Consider the following 14,173-nt stretch of genomic DNA (forward strand, 5'->3'; position numbering starts at 1 on the left):
TGATCAAATTTTTATCTGTGCACTATACAGAGTGTTCAAATTATATGTAATAGGTCATCACGAATTGCAACCAGAAAAGACTGTAAAAATTATTTTCAATTTCTTCTTCCGCTTGTAACTTTCTTATTTTTTTATCGATTTTACGTGTTTTTAAGGCGTTGGAAAGAGAAAAAAAATCTCTACCTCTGAAATTTTGATAGGCCTACCGAGGTATTTAATAATTCAATTCTTAAAAATAATTTTAATTTAAGTAAGATGTTGGTCAATTGCCTCTGAACCACAAACTAGGTAATACTTTTATCCTGGCTTGACCCTGGTAGTCTTTAAGGACTTAAACTCTTATTTACTAAGATAGGTAAAAATATTGCTCATCATAAATCACCTAAGGAGCTAGTTTGCGGTCCACAAGCAATTGTCATAAATCTTACAAAGATTAAAACCATTTTTAGGAATTGTTGATTATTTTGTTACCACATCTTTTAGTTCACATTTTTATATCATTTTCATGCTTTTGGCGATGAAAGGAAAATAATAGATTGAGTTGGCCACCGATTTCTCAATTTTAATTTTTGAAAAACATAGTTTTTGGCGTTTAAATCACATATGTTTAGATTAAAACTAATTACGTCAATTTTAAGCGCTCCGTTTCCTCTACATGTAAGTAGTAAGTAGTAATAAGTAGTTTTTTGTGTACCAAGGCCAAAAAGTGTTTCTTTTTTAGCCGAGTCTCTTTTTAATGGCCAAGGGCAAAATGGCACTTTTTAACCGTGATATACACAAGATTTTTTTAGACGACATCATTAAATTTACAAATTAATTAATTTTTATTTATGATTTATTGATTTAATTATTATTTATAACAACTGAATAATTGTAAATATTTATTATGAATTCTTCAGAAAAGTTTTTTTTACATTTGCCGTTTCGGCATGTGTAGCTTCACAACTTATAATGTATCTTGATGTAATATGCAAAACTATAGATAGATGGCGCCACCATAGATCGGCCAAAAATGTTTGCGGCGAGAAAAAACTTACTACTTACTTACGAAAACGAACCAAACGATCGCAATGTTTAAACACAGAAGTATATTATGTAAATTGGATCAAAAAGTAGTATGGGAAATGGTTTTCTCTATCAAACGCTGTCAAAAGGAATAAAATCGGTTATGAAATAGCAAAGTTACGAACCGAAATAATGTCAAATTTTCAATTTTTAAACCACCCTCAAGTGGGTAATATCGAATATATGAAAAATAATGTAAAAAAATTAAGAAAATGCGCCCTACTTCCGTGATTTGGGACGACTTTGCTCCCACGTAAATTGCCCTTTTCCCAACACAACAAGAATCTCTGCTCTGTAGTAAATTCCTCCGGAAGTGAAAGTTTTTTATGTGTCCTTTAGGATTCACCGGACGGCAATGTGACAACCTCCACCCTGTTCTTCGTAGCGACAAGACAAGATAACGGTCGCACGCTTACATGTCGAGCCTCCAATCACCTGGTCCAGAATGGACTCGAAGAAGCGACGGTCAAGTTAAACGTTTTCTGTAAGTTAAAAGTAAAAATATTTGTGTGAACACTTGTTAAACCTCTTCGATTTGTTGACGTCGACCGCAACAAAAAAGGCGATTGACAAAATCAAATATCCGTAAACACCAATATAAAATCTAGCCACGAGCCGATTGGAAAAAGACCGTCGGATAATCTAGGAAAAGCGGATTGAAAATCTTTTGTGTTTCAGATGTGCCGATCCTGCACCTGTCTTTGGGTTCTAACCTGAATCCGGACGACATCGAAGAAGGAGATGATGTTTACTTTGAATGCAAAGTAAATGCGAACCCTGGGGCATATAAAGTACTCTGGAAGCACAACGTGAGTTATAATGTTCATTCCTACGCAATTTCAATGCATAATTCTACTCAAAACAACTGCCAGAACCGCTATCTGTCGGAATTATCTTACCGGAAACGCGATTTTGTCTAATTTGCCTGTTAATTTCTCATCACATTGTTGCTGTGAATTACCATCGCCCTAGCATTGGGTTTAATTAATTTCGTTCGAACCCGGAAATGCCGGAATTTAGTTTTTCAGCTCAAGTAATCTAGGAACTGATCGACCGCATCGAACATATTTCAGACAAAGCGAACAAAGATTTTCGGTGTGGGATGAAAGGAGAAATTTTTATTATCCCTTCGATCCAGAGCTAAATTTAGAAACTATTTATTGTAACGCCATTTATCATATTTTTGTTTTGAAAGCCGATAATGGATTTTGCTTTGTTAGCGATTTTCACGCATTTATTAAAACTTTATAAACTAAAATGAATGTTAATGGATTGTTCATTTATTTAATTTTCTGTTTGTTTTCATTTCGTCTCCATGCAAAATGTTAGATACCTTTTAAAGCTTTAGTCAAAACAGTTTTGTACTGGAGAAGTAAAAAGTCACTTTTAAAGTAGAATTCTCAAACAAAATATTGAAATATCAAAGTGGCATTTATGAATCTGTCAACTAAATTTGATAAATCGACATGCAAAGTTGACAGTAAGGCGGTAATAGTATATTGTATAACAAGCATGGAATGGCACTCGATTCTCACGAGGATGAACATGCTATATTATATACGAGTTTTATACTGTGCTTTTTCTACGACTGTACATTTTTATTTCTTTGTGCAAAAGAAACACCAGGCGATGACTGTTGTCTAGCGTTTGTTTCTACATATTTGTCTATAATAAAAAATGTATAGTGTTTAGAAGATTTAAGAAAAAATCTAAAGAAAATTTATAAACAATTTACCAAATTTTTATATCTATCGTAGTTCCGGAGATACGGAACCTTTAAAATTCAGAAAAAAATCCAGGGAAATTTCCACAAAAATAATTGTTCTTCATTTAAACAATTGAATTTTTGAATTCTAAATATGCAAAACCAGTTTCTAAACAGCAAAGTCACGAGAAAAACGATGATGAAAATTACATTATTCCATGCGTCGTAGTTTCGGAGAAATGGAACAATGAATATTTCTTAAAAATTTTTACTGAAATAGAATAATATTTTTATTTGAACAGTTGAATTGTCAAATTCTGAACATGTAAAACCAATTTCTTAGTAAGTAGCACAGAGGAAAAACAATGGCGAAAACCGCATTTTTCTATCTGTCATAGTTCCGGAGATATGGAACAATGAAAATTTTGTTAAAAGTTTTAACATAAATATGCTCACATTCTTAGTTAAGCAATTGCATTTTTAAATTTCAAAAATGTTAAATCCGATACTTAACAAAAAAAGCCTAAGAAAAACGGTGGTGAAAACCGAATCTTTCTGTTTGTCTTAGTTCCGGAGAAATTGAACTTTGACTATTTTAAAACAAATTTTACTGAAATAGAGTAATATTTTTATTTGAGCAATTGAATCATAGAATTTGCAGTAGCGGTAGGAAAACGATGGTAAAAACCGTATCTTTCTATCTGTCGTATCTCTGGAGATAAGGAACTTTGAAAATTGCCTAGAAAATTTCGACCAAAATATATTACATTCCAATTTGGGAAATTTACTTTATAAATTCTAAATTTGTAAAACCGGATTCTTAACAAGCAAAGTGACCAAAACGATGGCGAAAACCCCATTCTCTTATCTGTCGTACTTCTGGAGATACAGAACAATGAAAATGCCGGAAAAAAAATCCATTAAAATAGAATTACTTTCAAATTTAAACTATTAACTTTTTGAATTTCAAATATGTACGACTGGAATAGTAGCATATGAAACGTAAAAAAACGATGATAAAACCGCATATTTATTTCTATCTGTCGTAGTTGCGGAGATATAGATCATTAAAAATTCTGCAGAAAATTTTCACTGAAATCGAAGTACATTTTAATTTGAGCAATTTAGTTTTTAAAGACCGGGATTCTTAACAAGTAATGCGAAGAAAAAACGATAGCAAATAACGCATTTTTCCATCTGTCATAAATTTGGAGGTATAGAACAATCCAATGAAAATTTCTACCAAATAAATTCCCATTCAGTTTTGAGCGATTGAATTTGTGAATTTAGAATATGTAGGACCGGATTTTCATTAATTAAAAAAACGATGGCTAAACAGTTCCGGAACTATAAAAAAAATAAATTTAGTAGCCAATTTCCCCAAAAATTAATCTACATTTTAATTTAGGCACCTGAAATTTGGAATTCGGAATATGTAAGGCCGAATTTTAAGCAACAAAGGCTCAAGAATTTTTATTTGAGCAATTTAATTTTTAATTATGGTAGTATATGTTAGACCGAATCTGTAGTAAAAAATGCGCAAGATAAACATTCTATGTGTTGCAGTTCCTGAGATACGAAACATTGAAAACTTTGTGTAAAATTTTCACAAAAATAAATTTACATTTTAAATTGAGCAATCGAAAATTTGAATCCGGAATATGAAATTTCTTATTCTTTGCAACAAAAACGCACAAAAAACATTGACGGAAACTTCATTTTTCTTTCTGTCGTGGTTCTGGAGATATGAAACATTGAAAATTCTGTCCAAAATTTTGACAGAAACATAAATACATTTTAATTTGAGCGAATTAATTTTTAAATTCGGAATATCTAAGACCGGATTCTTAGCAAGTAAAGAGTGAAAAAAATAAAGACGAAAACCGCATATGTGTCGTAGTTACGAAGATAAGAAACATTGAACATTCATGGAAAATTTTACCAAATATAAATTTACATTGTAATTTGAGCAATTGAAAATTTTAAATCGAAATAAGTAAGACCGGATGTTTAGCAACAAACGCACAAGGAAAGCGATGGTAAAAACTGCATTTTTCTATTTGTTGTAAAAAATTTCCAAAAAAATTGAAATATTCCAATTTGAGCAATTTAATTTTTAAATTCAAAATATATAAAACCAAATTCTCAAAGTAGTGTATGAAAAATTAAGTCGATAACCGCATATTATTTGCATCTGTTGTTTTTTTGGATATATGGATTAATTATTGAAAATTCTGTGGAAAAATTCCTCTAAATGAAATTTACATTCTAATTTGGGCGATTAAACACTAAAATTCGGAGATTTGAACCATTAAAACGTTTGCTAAAAATTTCCCAAGAAATCGAAATACATTCCAATTTTTGCAATTAATTTTTTTAATTGTGAAATAGGTAAGACTGAATTCTTAGCAAGTGAAGAATGCGAAAAACAAAGACAAAACCGCATCTTGCTATGTGTCATAGTTCCGGAGATACAAGGTGTTTATAAATGTTTCTAGCATCAAGCGTGGCTATGAAATGTCAAAAAAATTTGCCGCTCATTACAAATGTGGGTTTCGATTTTTCAACCGACATTTCCAGTTAACCTCAAACTTAGAGCAAAGTAAATTTTGAGAAATAAACTGTTCTAGTTGTGGTTTAAAACCTGAAAATTAAACACTTGGACACAAAACTGTAACTGAAACGTCATGAATGTAAGTTACATTATAAATAATTTTCAAGATAGTTATATCCAGTATAAAAACAAACCGGCAAAATAGTGCACGACAAGAATTTCACAGCCACCCATGATGCTAGAAACATTTATAAACACCTTGTATAAAACATTGAAACGTCTGAAAAAAAAGTTCACAAAAATTGAATTACATTCTAATTTGAGCATTAGAATTTCTGAAATTCTGAAAATGTAAGACCGGATTCTTAGTAACAAAACGTTGGCAAACACTGAATTTTGACAAGCAGTTGACAGAAGTACCAATTCTCAAAGCGCTTTGAGGAGTTGCTTAAAACATCGGTAACAATTGAGAATCAATCCTATAATGTAATTTTTAAAGCACTGAATCAAAAAATAGTTATTTATTTACCTACATTGGAGCAACAGAAGTGGGATTTTGCGGCCTGAGCCGTAAGCAAAGGCGGCATTTGCGGGAGAGACGTAAAATTCTTATTAGAGTGCGGAATTGTAAAAAGCTTTTTGGTTAATAAATCATCTAAAACTGAATTAAAATTGTTCATTTGTCATATCAGACGACTCTTAGAGAACTAATAGATGGCGCCACCATTTAAATTAATATTTATTTTGATTCGAAAAATTATCTTAAATAACTAACGAAACAAATACTGAAAATAATACTTTGGTGTAGAATCTTTGTTGTTTAATGTGACTTTTTGCCGCACTACTGCAGCTTTTCCGCACTGACATCGCAATAACCAAAAAAAGTGTACTTTACAGTTCAAAGATAGATGCCTTTTTTTTCTCGACTGCAGTTTTTTCTAAACTACTGTAAATTAATAATCCACGGACGCATAAATTCCTTCGGTCCGTTGGCCGCGGAAACCTTTTTTTAACTTGCGCTAACTGTCACTTTCGGCTTCCCGTATTTCTATATTAAAAGCGGTTAATAAGGAAACATGACTTGCGAGTTTTTCTCATTTGCTACCCTGCAGCAAACAATATTTTTAGCCGTCTCGACGTTTATCACACGTTCATTCTCCACATTGATCAAATAACAAGCAGCCAAAGCTCTTCCGATTTTCTGTGAGGGTCCACAGCAATTTCCTCCCCATCCAAGAACACGTAAGATATTGTTTGTTTCAACAGTAATTAGATATCGGCGCGTCTTCTGAAAAACTGAACACAGAGAGCCGCTTTAAAATAGGTTCCGGGCAAATCGCGAAAGTTTTATAGTTGTTGTTGGTTAAAGTTCTTTCCAAGAGTTAAGAAGTTGGTTTGCTCGGGCATTAGCTCACATTCTTATCGGAGAGGTTTTTCGGTCGATGTTGAAGTACTCTTTATATTTCGTTCGTTTAAAATTATATTTTAATTAAGTTTCACAATAGTAAAAGGGTCGTTAAACAACAATTTCTGTGTATTTTGTGCCCAGACCACAACACAAGGCTATCTGGTTCTGTTCAGATTACATAATCTAGTTCGAGATTTTGCTGCTACACGTCATTGAGGATATCGACGGATTTCTCTTACGGAAAGAAGAGGATGACAGATTCTGACCTGTAATCGACGAACTAGATTGTTTTGTGGTCTCTTTGTTGTGGAGCGATGGTAAATTTCTAAAGTATCTTCTGACGTTCAACTACATTACTAAAGTTAGTTAGTCAAATACCTAGCGGATGCTAAAAACCCGAGCCGTTTGTGCTTGAATATTTTTTTTTACAATCGGTATATAATGTGACACTTTTAGCTTTTAGAAACAAGTGCGTAAAAGTGTTTGTCACTTAATTAATCTAATGCAAAGAAATCCGACTCAATTTTACAAATTCTGTTAGTAGAAAGTTTGTTGATAAATCGAGATTATTCATTGCCTATTAACAAACAAGTTAGTTACAATACTTTTTCGTCAAACGTATTTTAAGTAAATTAAAGAAAATGGAAAACTTATTTTCTGTCATTGAATAGACGGTTAAATATTATCTGTTTGGAAAATTGTATGTTAAAATAGCAAAATAATTGAAAAAGCAATTTTTAAAATCCCTGTTTTAATTTTTCTGCTTAAAAATTCTTAATTTAAAAATAGCAAGTCCTACACTGGACATAACATAACTTTCAAGATTTGGATTGCTGAAATTGGAATTTTTGAACTTTCAACTTTAAGTTTTCAAAAATTTCGTGTTTTTGCTTAAAATTTTCCATTTTTATAATTCCAAAAATTGCAAATGTAAATCTGCAATCTTAAACAGTCGAAAAGTTTTAGATTTTAATTGATTCCTAAACTGGCAAAATTGAAATTTCTTAATTTTTGCAAAAATTTTGAATTTCTGCTTAAATGTTCTCAGTTTTAAAATTCTAAAATTTTTAAATGCAAATTTGTTATTTTTACTGTCAAATATTTTTAGATGTTGATTGGTAAAGTTGCAACTTTTTTATATTAGTTTTTGAAAAATTTCGAAATTTAACTTAAATATTTTCAAACGCAAATCAATGCTTAACTATCAATTTTTTTTAGATTTTTATTGTTGAAATTACAATTTTTAAATTTTTTACTTCAATTTTGTCTGTTTAAAAATTAAATTAAGGTGAAATAAGGAATACCTTACAATTTAATTTTAAAATAAGAAGCCTAGAATTTTTTAATCTAAAAATTTCAAATTTTTTCAAATTGTTTTGGTTGGTTGCATTCTAGTTTCTTGTTTTTTCAATTTAAAAATGGCAATTCTGAAATTCTTTATTTTAAAAATTCTTAAATTTTGATTGTTGGAATTTCAATTTTTAATCGAATTTAAATTTGGAATTTTTCAATAACATTTTCTAATTTTGGAATATTAAATCAACAATTTTGTACTATCAAAAGCAATTTGATTGTAGCAATTAAAAAAATTAAAATTGGAAATCTATTGACTCTAAAATTTTGCAAATTTGATAGTTGAAATCCAGACTTACTTTTTCAAAAATTTCGAATTCCGGTTTTTTTTAATTTGAAAATAACAGATCTGCAATTCTTTACTCTTTAAATTTCTACATTTTGATAATTAAAATACAATTTTTTTTATCGATTTTCTAAAAATTTCCATTTTCTTATTCTAAAATATTAAATTTGCTATTTTTTTTGTCAAAAATTTCTAGAAGTTGATTGTTAAAATTAAAATTTTTGAATTTCCTCCTTTAATGTTTTAAAAATTTTGAATTGCTGTTTAATTATTCACAACCTCAAAATTTTAAATTCAAATCAGCATTTTTTTATTGTCAAAAGTTTCCATATTTTGTTTGTTGAAAACGCAATTTTTGAATTTTTTGCGTCAATTTTTTAAATTTTACATTCTTGCTTAAAAAGTCTCAATTTTGAAATTTAAAAATGCAAATCTAAAATTCTGTATTGTCAAATATTTCTAGACTTTGATTTCTGAACGCAATTTTTGAATTCCTGCTGTAAAATTCTGTATTTTGTGCTTGAATATTCTCAGTTTCAAAAGTTTAAAAGCAAATTTGCAATTTTTTATTGTGAAAATTTTTTCGATTTTGATTGTTGAATTTGCAATTTTGGAATTTTTTACTTCTTACAATTTTTCAAAAATGTTGCATTCCTGCTAGAAACTTCTCAATTTCAAAATTTCGACATTTTCAAATGCAAATCTTAATTAATTTTTAAAATTCTTTAATTGCTGCTTAAAAATTTACAATTTCAATATTAAAATTTTGTTTATTTTTAATCTGTAATTTTTCGTTGCTAAACCTTTCTAGTTTTCTATCTTTAAATCATTAAAAACTTCGTATTTTTGCTTAAAAAGTTTTAATTTTTAACTGTCTTTAACATTTCTAAAATTTGATTGTTGAAATTGTTTTGAATTTCCTGCGAAAAGTTTTAAAAAATTAAGTTTTAAATTTTTTAAATGCAAAAATGCAATTGTTCACTGTCAAAAATTCTCACATTTTGATTGCTGAAATCGGTATTTTTGAATTTTTTGCTTCAATTTTCTAAAAATTTTGATTTACTGTTTAGAAATTAAGTTAAAGTAAAATAAGAATAATTTAATTCTTAATTTTATAACAGGTAATTTTTCATTCCAAAATTTTTCATTTTTTTTTGTCTTTCTTAATTGAAAAATAGCAAATCTTAAATTCTACACTTTTAAAGATTCCTAAATTTGGATAGATAGAATTTCCATCTTGAAATTTTTAAAATTTTTGAATTTTTGTGTGAATTTTAAAATAGCAAATTTTGATTGTTGAAGTTTCAGTTGTTTAGATTTGCTGCTTCAGTTTATCAAATCAAATCACAAATTGTCTCACGTGGTCTCCACTATTACATACAAAATCGTGCATTAATGACCTTCAATAATAAACGCTCGACGGAAAATTAAATTAATTGAAATCGTTCCCAATATAACAAGAAACGGTAACGATAACGAGAAGAGTCAAGAAATCTCTATAATGAAAAATTCTGATTGTATTTTTGCTTTAATAAATTATTTTACATCAAACTTCTACCCAATGTGTAACATGATTAGAGGAGATCGTTTTTATAAACTGAATAAATATGTATGTAGGTAACGGTTTCTATTTCCAGCCGAATAAAATATAAAACTCCAATTTTTGTAAACAAGCGCACAACTGTAACACATCCGGTACGGATTAAAAGGGAACAAAAACAAAACATTTTTTTTTAATTCAAATTTCTAGAATTACATAAATACCGAAAATAGTTTTATTAAAAGTCAAATTTGAAACGAAATTATAGGAAAATAATTAACACTAATTTGGTATTTATGAACTGTTTTAAAAATCTATATTGCAGAAAATTGTATTTGATTAAAATGTTGTCTGTTTTATTTGAAATAGATCGGCAATTTTAGGTTTGAGAATTAAAATTAAATTAAAATACAATTTACAGTACACGCGCCAAAAAGTGCGAGCTTTCGCTATGAACATTTCGCAAGAGTATTGTGCATAAGTTTTTATACTCGATTTTCAATAATATATTAGATTATTTATTTAAATCGTCATTTTCGATGACATCAGGATAAAAAAGTTGAGCTTTGTATTTTAAAAAAGTACAATAATTGAAAAAGCAATTCTTAATTTTGTAATAGTAAATCCTATACTGTCATAACTTTTGATATTTTGATTGTTGAAATTGTAATTTTTGAATTTCCAGCTTTCAGTTTTCAAAACTTTCGTATTTTTGCTTAAAATTTTTCAATTTCATAATTTCGAAAATTGCAAATGCAAATCTGCAATTTTTAACAGTGAACAAATTCTAGATTTTGATTGATTTCTATATTAGCAATATTTAAATTGCTTTATTTTTGCAAAAATTTTGAATTTTTGCTTAAATGTTCTTAATTTTAAAATTTAAAAATTTTTAAATGCAAATCTGTTATTTTCTACTGTTAAATATTTTTTGATGTTGATTGGTAAAGTTACAATTTTTTTGTTTTAGTTTTTCAAAAATTTCGACCTTGAATATTTGCTTGCTTGAATATTTTCCAATGCAAACCTCTCATTCTTAACGGTCAAATTTTTTTTAACTTTTATTGTTGAAATTACATATTTTAATTTTTCTGCTTCAATGTTTCAAAAATTTTGAATTGCTGCTTAATTATACTCAACTTTAAAATTTAAAATTCAAATCAGCATTTTTTTATTGTCAAAAGTTTCTAGATTTCAATTGCTAAATATACAATTTTTGAATTTCCTGCGTCAATTTTTTAAAAATTGCACATTTTTGATTAAAAATTCTCAATTTTAAAATTAAAAAAAAAATCTTTTCTGTGAAATATTTCTAGACTTTGATTCTTGAAAATGAAATTTTGGAATTTATTGCTTCAATTTTTAAACAATTTCGCAGTCTTACTAAAAACTTCTCAATTTTAATATTTCCATATTTTTAAATGTAAATCTGCAATTCTTAACTGTCAAAAATTTCTAGATTTTGATTGCTAAGATAGCAGTTTATTAATTTATTCCTGCTTTAATTGTCCTAATTTTTAAATTGCTCCTAAAAAATTTACTATTTTAAAATTTAAAAAATCGTGATGCAATTTCTTCAATTTTTTGTTGTCAAAACTTTCTAGTTTTTCAGCTTTAAGTCTTTAAAAATTTCGTATTTTTGCTTGAAAACTTTCAATTTTAAAATTCCAAACTTCTCAAATGCAAATGTGCAATTTTTCTAAAATTTGATTGTTGAAATTGTTTAAAATTTTCTGCTAAAAGCTTTTAAAAATTAAGTGTCAAAATTTTTAAATGCAAAAGTGCAATTGTTTACTGTCAAAAATTGTCAGATTTTGATTGCTAAATTGGCTATTTTCAAATTTTTTGCTTCATTTTTTTAAAGTTTTGATTTACTGTTTAGAAATTAGGTTGAAGTAAAATAAGAATAATTTAATTCTTAATTTAATAACAGGAAATCTGTAATTTTTTGACTTTTTTGTTGTGTCTTTCATTGTTTTCTTGTTTTTCTTAATTGAAAAATAGCAAATTTTAAATTCTACACTTTTGAAGATTTAATTTGAATAGATGGAATTCCTTTTTAAAATTTTTAAAATTTTTGAATTTTTGTGTGAATTTTAAAATAGCAAATTTTGATTGTTAAAGTTTTAGTTCTTTAAATTTGCAGCTTCAGTTTTTCAAATCAAGTCAAACCTGTTGTCACAAATTGTCTTACGTGGTCTTACATTAATGATCTTTAATAATAAACGCTCGACGGAAAATTAAATTAATTGAAATTGTCCGTTTAATTAAAAAACGAGAAAAGAGAAAATTATGATTCTATTTTTGCTTTAATACATTATTTTGCATCAAACTTGCACCCAATTTGTAACATTATTAGCGAAGATCGTTTTTATAAAACTGAATAAATATGTATAGCCGAATAAAATATAAAAATCTACTTTTTGCAAATAAGCGCACAACTGTAACACATCCGGCTTGGATTATTAAAAGGGAATAAAAACCTTTTTTTTAATTCAAATTTCTAGAATTACAGAAATACCGAAAATAGTTTTATTAAAAGTCAAATTTGAAACGAAATTATAGAAAAATAATTAACACCAATTTGGTATTTATGAACTATTTTAAAAATGTATAGTGCAGAAAATTGTATTTGATTTAAGTGTTGTCTGTTTTATTTGAAATAGATCGGCAATTTTCGAACTAAAATTGAATTAAAATACAATAGTTATTTACAGTACACGCTCCAAAAAGTGCGAGCTTTCGCTATGAGCATTTCGCAAGAGTATTGTGCATAAGTTTTTATACTCGATTTTCAATAATATATTAGATTATTTATTTAAATCGTCATTTTCGATGACATCAGGGTAAAAAAAAGTTGAGCTTGCTGCATGTAGGTCAATTTTCGTCCGCCTGCTACTGTTGCTTGATAAAACTAGGACTTCCTGGGGGCACCCGAAGTTCAGCAGTGTAGATTTAGGTAAGTATTGGGGTAGCCGAGATTAGGTACCCTCCGGTTATTTGTTAACTTCTGGGACATCCGCACGGACCCTTCGTCAATAATAACGAAGTGTTAGTTAATATTACATAAAACCTCGAATCGATGATGGTAAATAACCTGATCGACAAAGGATAAAAACGTCCGCGCTGTCGAATAAACAGCAACGTTTATTTATGTGCGGAATCGAAATAAACGCATCACGTCGTTACTAAAAAGGATGTCCTTAGTTCAATAAAGCGTAGTCACGTCCTTCGAAAATATACTGCTTGGAAATGTCGAAGAACATTGAAGTTTAGGCACAGCAAAGAAACAATTGTAGCAAATTCCTGATGTCTCATAGCATCCCTTTAATATCGCTGAATGGATGTATCCATTTCTCTACGTCAGACGCTTGTATACGGACGGTATGCACGAATTACGCTACACCTCTTCCTGAAATGCTCTGGAATTCCAGAAACTCTAGACACGTCCAGACTTTCAGCTGTAATTACTGAACGCTGTTGTTGCGTTTCGCCCTGATATAATAAACACTGAAACTGTGCGCGGACATGATACTTCTAGGGTCATATCGAAGCAATTTTGTGTACGTCAACCCGTTTCATTCCGTACGGAGCACAAGAAGCTGCGAAATTGAGAGAGACAACTCAAGAAACGCTAAAATGGCTCGTAGACAATATTTCAGATTGGGTTGCTGCAGAATTACTGTGGAAGTTTCCTACGACTAAAGTTCGTTTATTAATTGTAGTTCGGGCCTCTTCCAGATAAGTATGTGGTCTCCGAGTCGAGATAAAAGACAAATAAGCAAGCAACTTCTGTGTATTTAGTACACGGATCTCGCTGCTTCCTTCTAATAAAGAGAAATGTCTACATCGCAAAAACTGTTCTATTAGTCTTGTTAAAGTTTTTCTCCCACGGTGCTGGACATTCAGAGGAGAGAGATTTTATCGAAAAACTACAATAACATCGCGTTGGAAAGCAGAGGTCTCAACTTGTCGTATTACAGTAAAAATCAATGTATACAATTTAGGATTTTTATGCAAAAAACACTAAAAAAGGTTGTGAAATCCGATCGTTTTTCGATTTTTTTTCAGATTTTTTTTTAATATCTTGGCAAAAACTTACTTTCTAAACGACTACCTAGTATGTTGGAAGGCCTTTTTATTTACCTTTTCAATAATGTATAATGAGGCAAAACGGGTTTCGGGTCCCTTTTATTTCGAATTTTTGGCTCGTACTTTTTTTGCCAATTACTTTTACTTTGCCAATCGCTCTGTTTTGTAAA

At 29.2% G+C, this 14,173-nt stretch overlaps 1 protein-coding gene across 3 annotated transcripts in view; it reads left to right on the forward strand.

Moving 5' to 3' along the window:
- Window positions 1–14,173, forward strand: part of side-VI (sidestep VI transmembrane protein) — a 481,913-nt gene that overhangs the window by 429,817 nt on the left and 37,923 nt on the right. For all 3 annotated transcript variants that reach the window (XM_088044224.1, XM_088044994.1, XM_088045766.1), the window contains exons 8-9: window positions 1,405–1,549; window positions 1,744–1,874. In XM_088044224.1, coding sequence (XP_087900350.1) covers window positions 1,405–1,549; window positions 1,744–1,874 — 276 coding nt within the window. The remainder of the gene's footprint in view (window positions 1–1,404; window positions 1,550–1,743; window positions 1,875–14,173) is intronic.

Source organism: Gnatocerus cornutus, chromosome 1 (genome assembly GCF_029298725.1).
Source record: "Gnatocerus cornutus isolate USDA-ARS CGAHR chromosome 1, icGnaCorn1.1, whole genome shotgun sequence".
Taxonomy (NCBI): Eukaryota; Metazoa; Arthropoda; class Insecta; order Coleoptera; family Tenebrionidae; genus Gnatocerus; species Gnatocerus cornutus.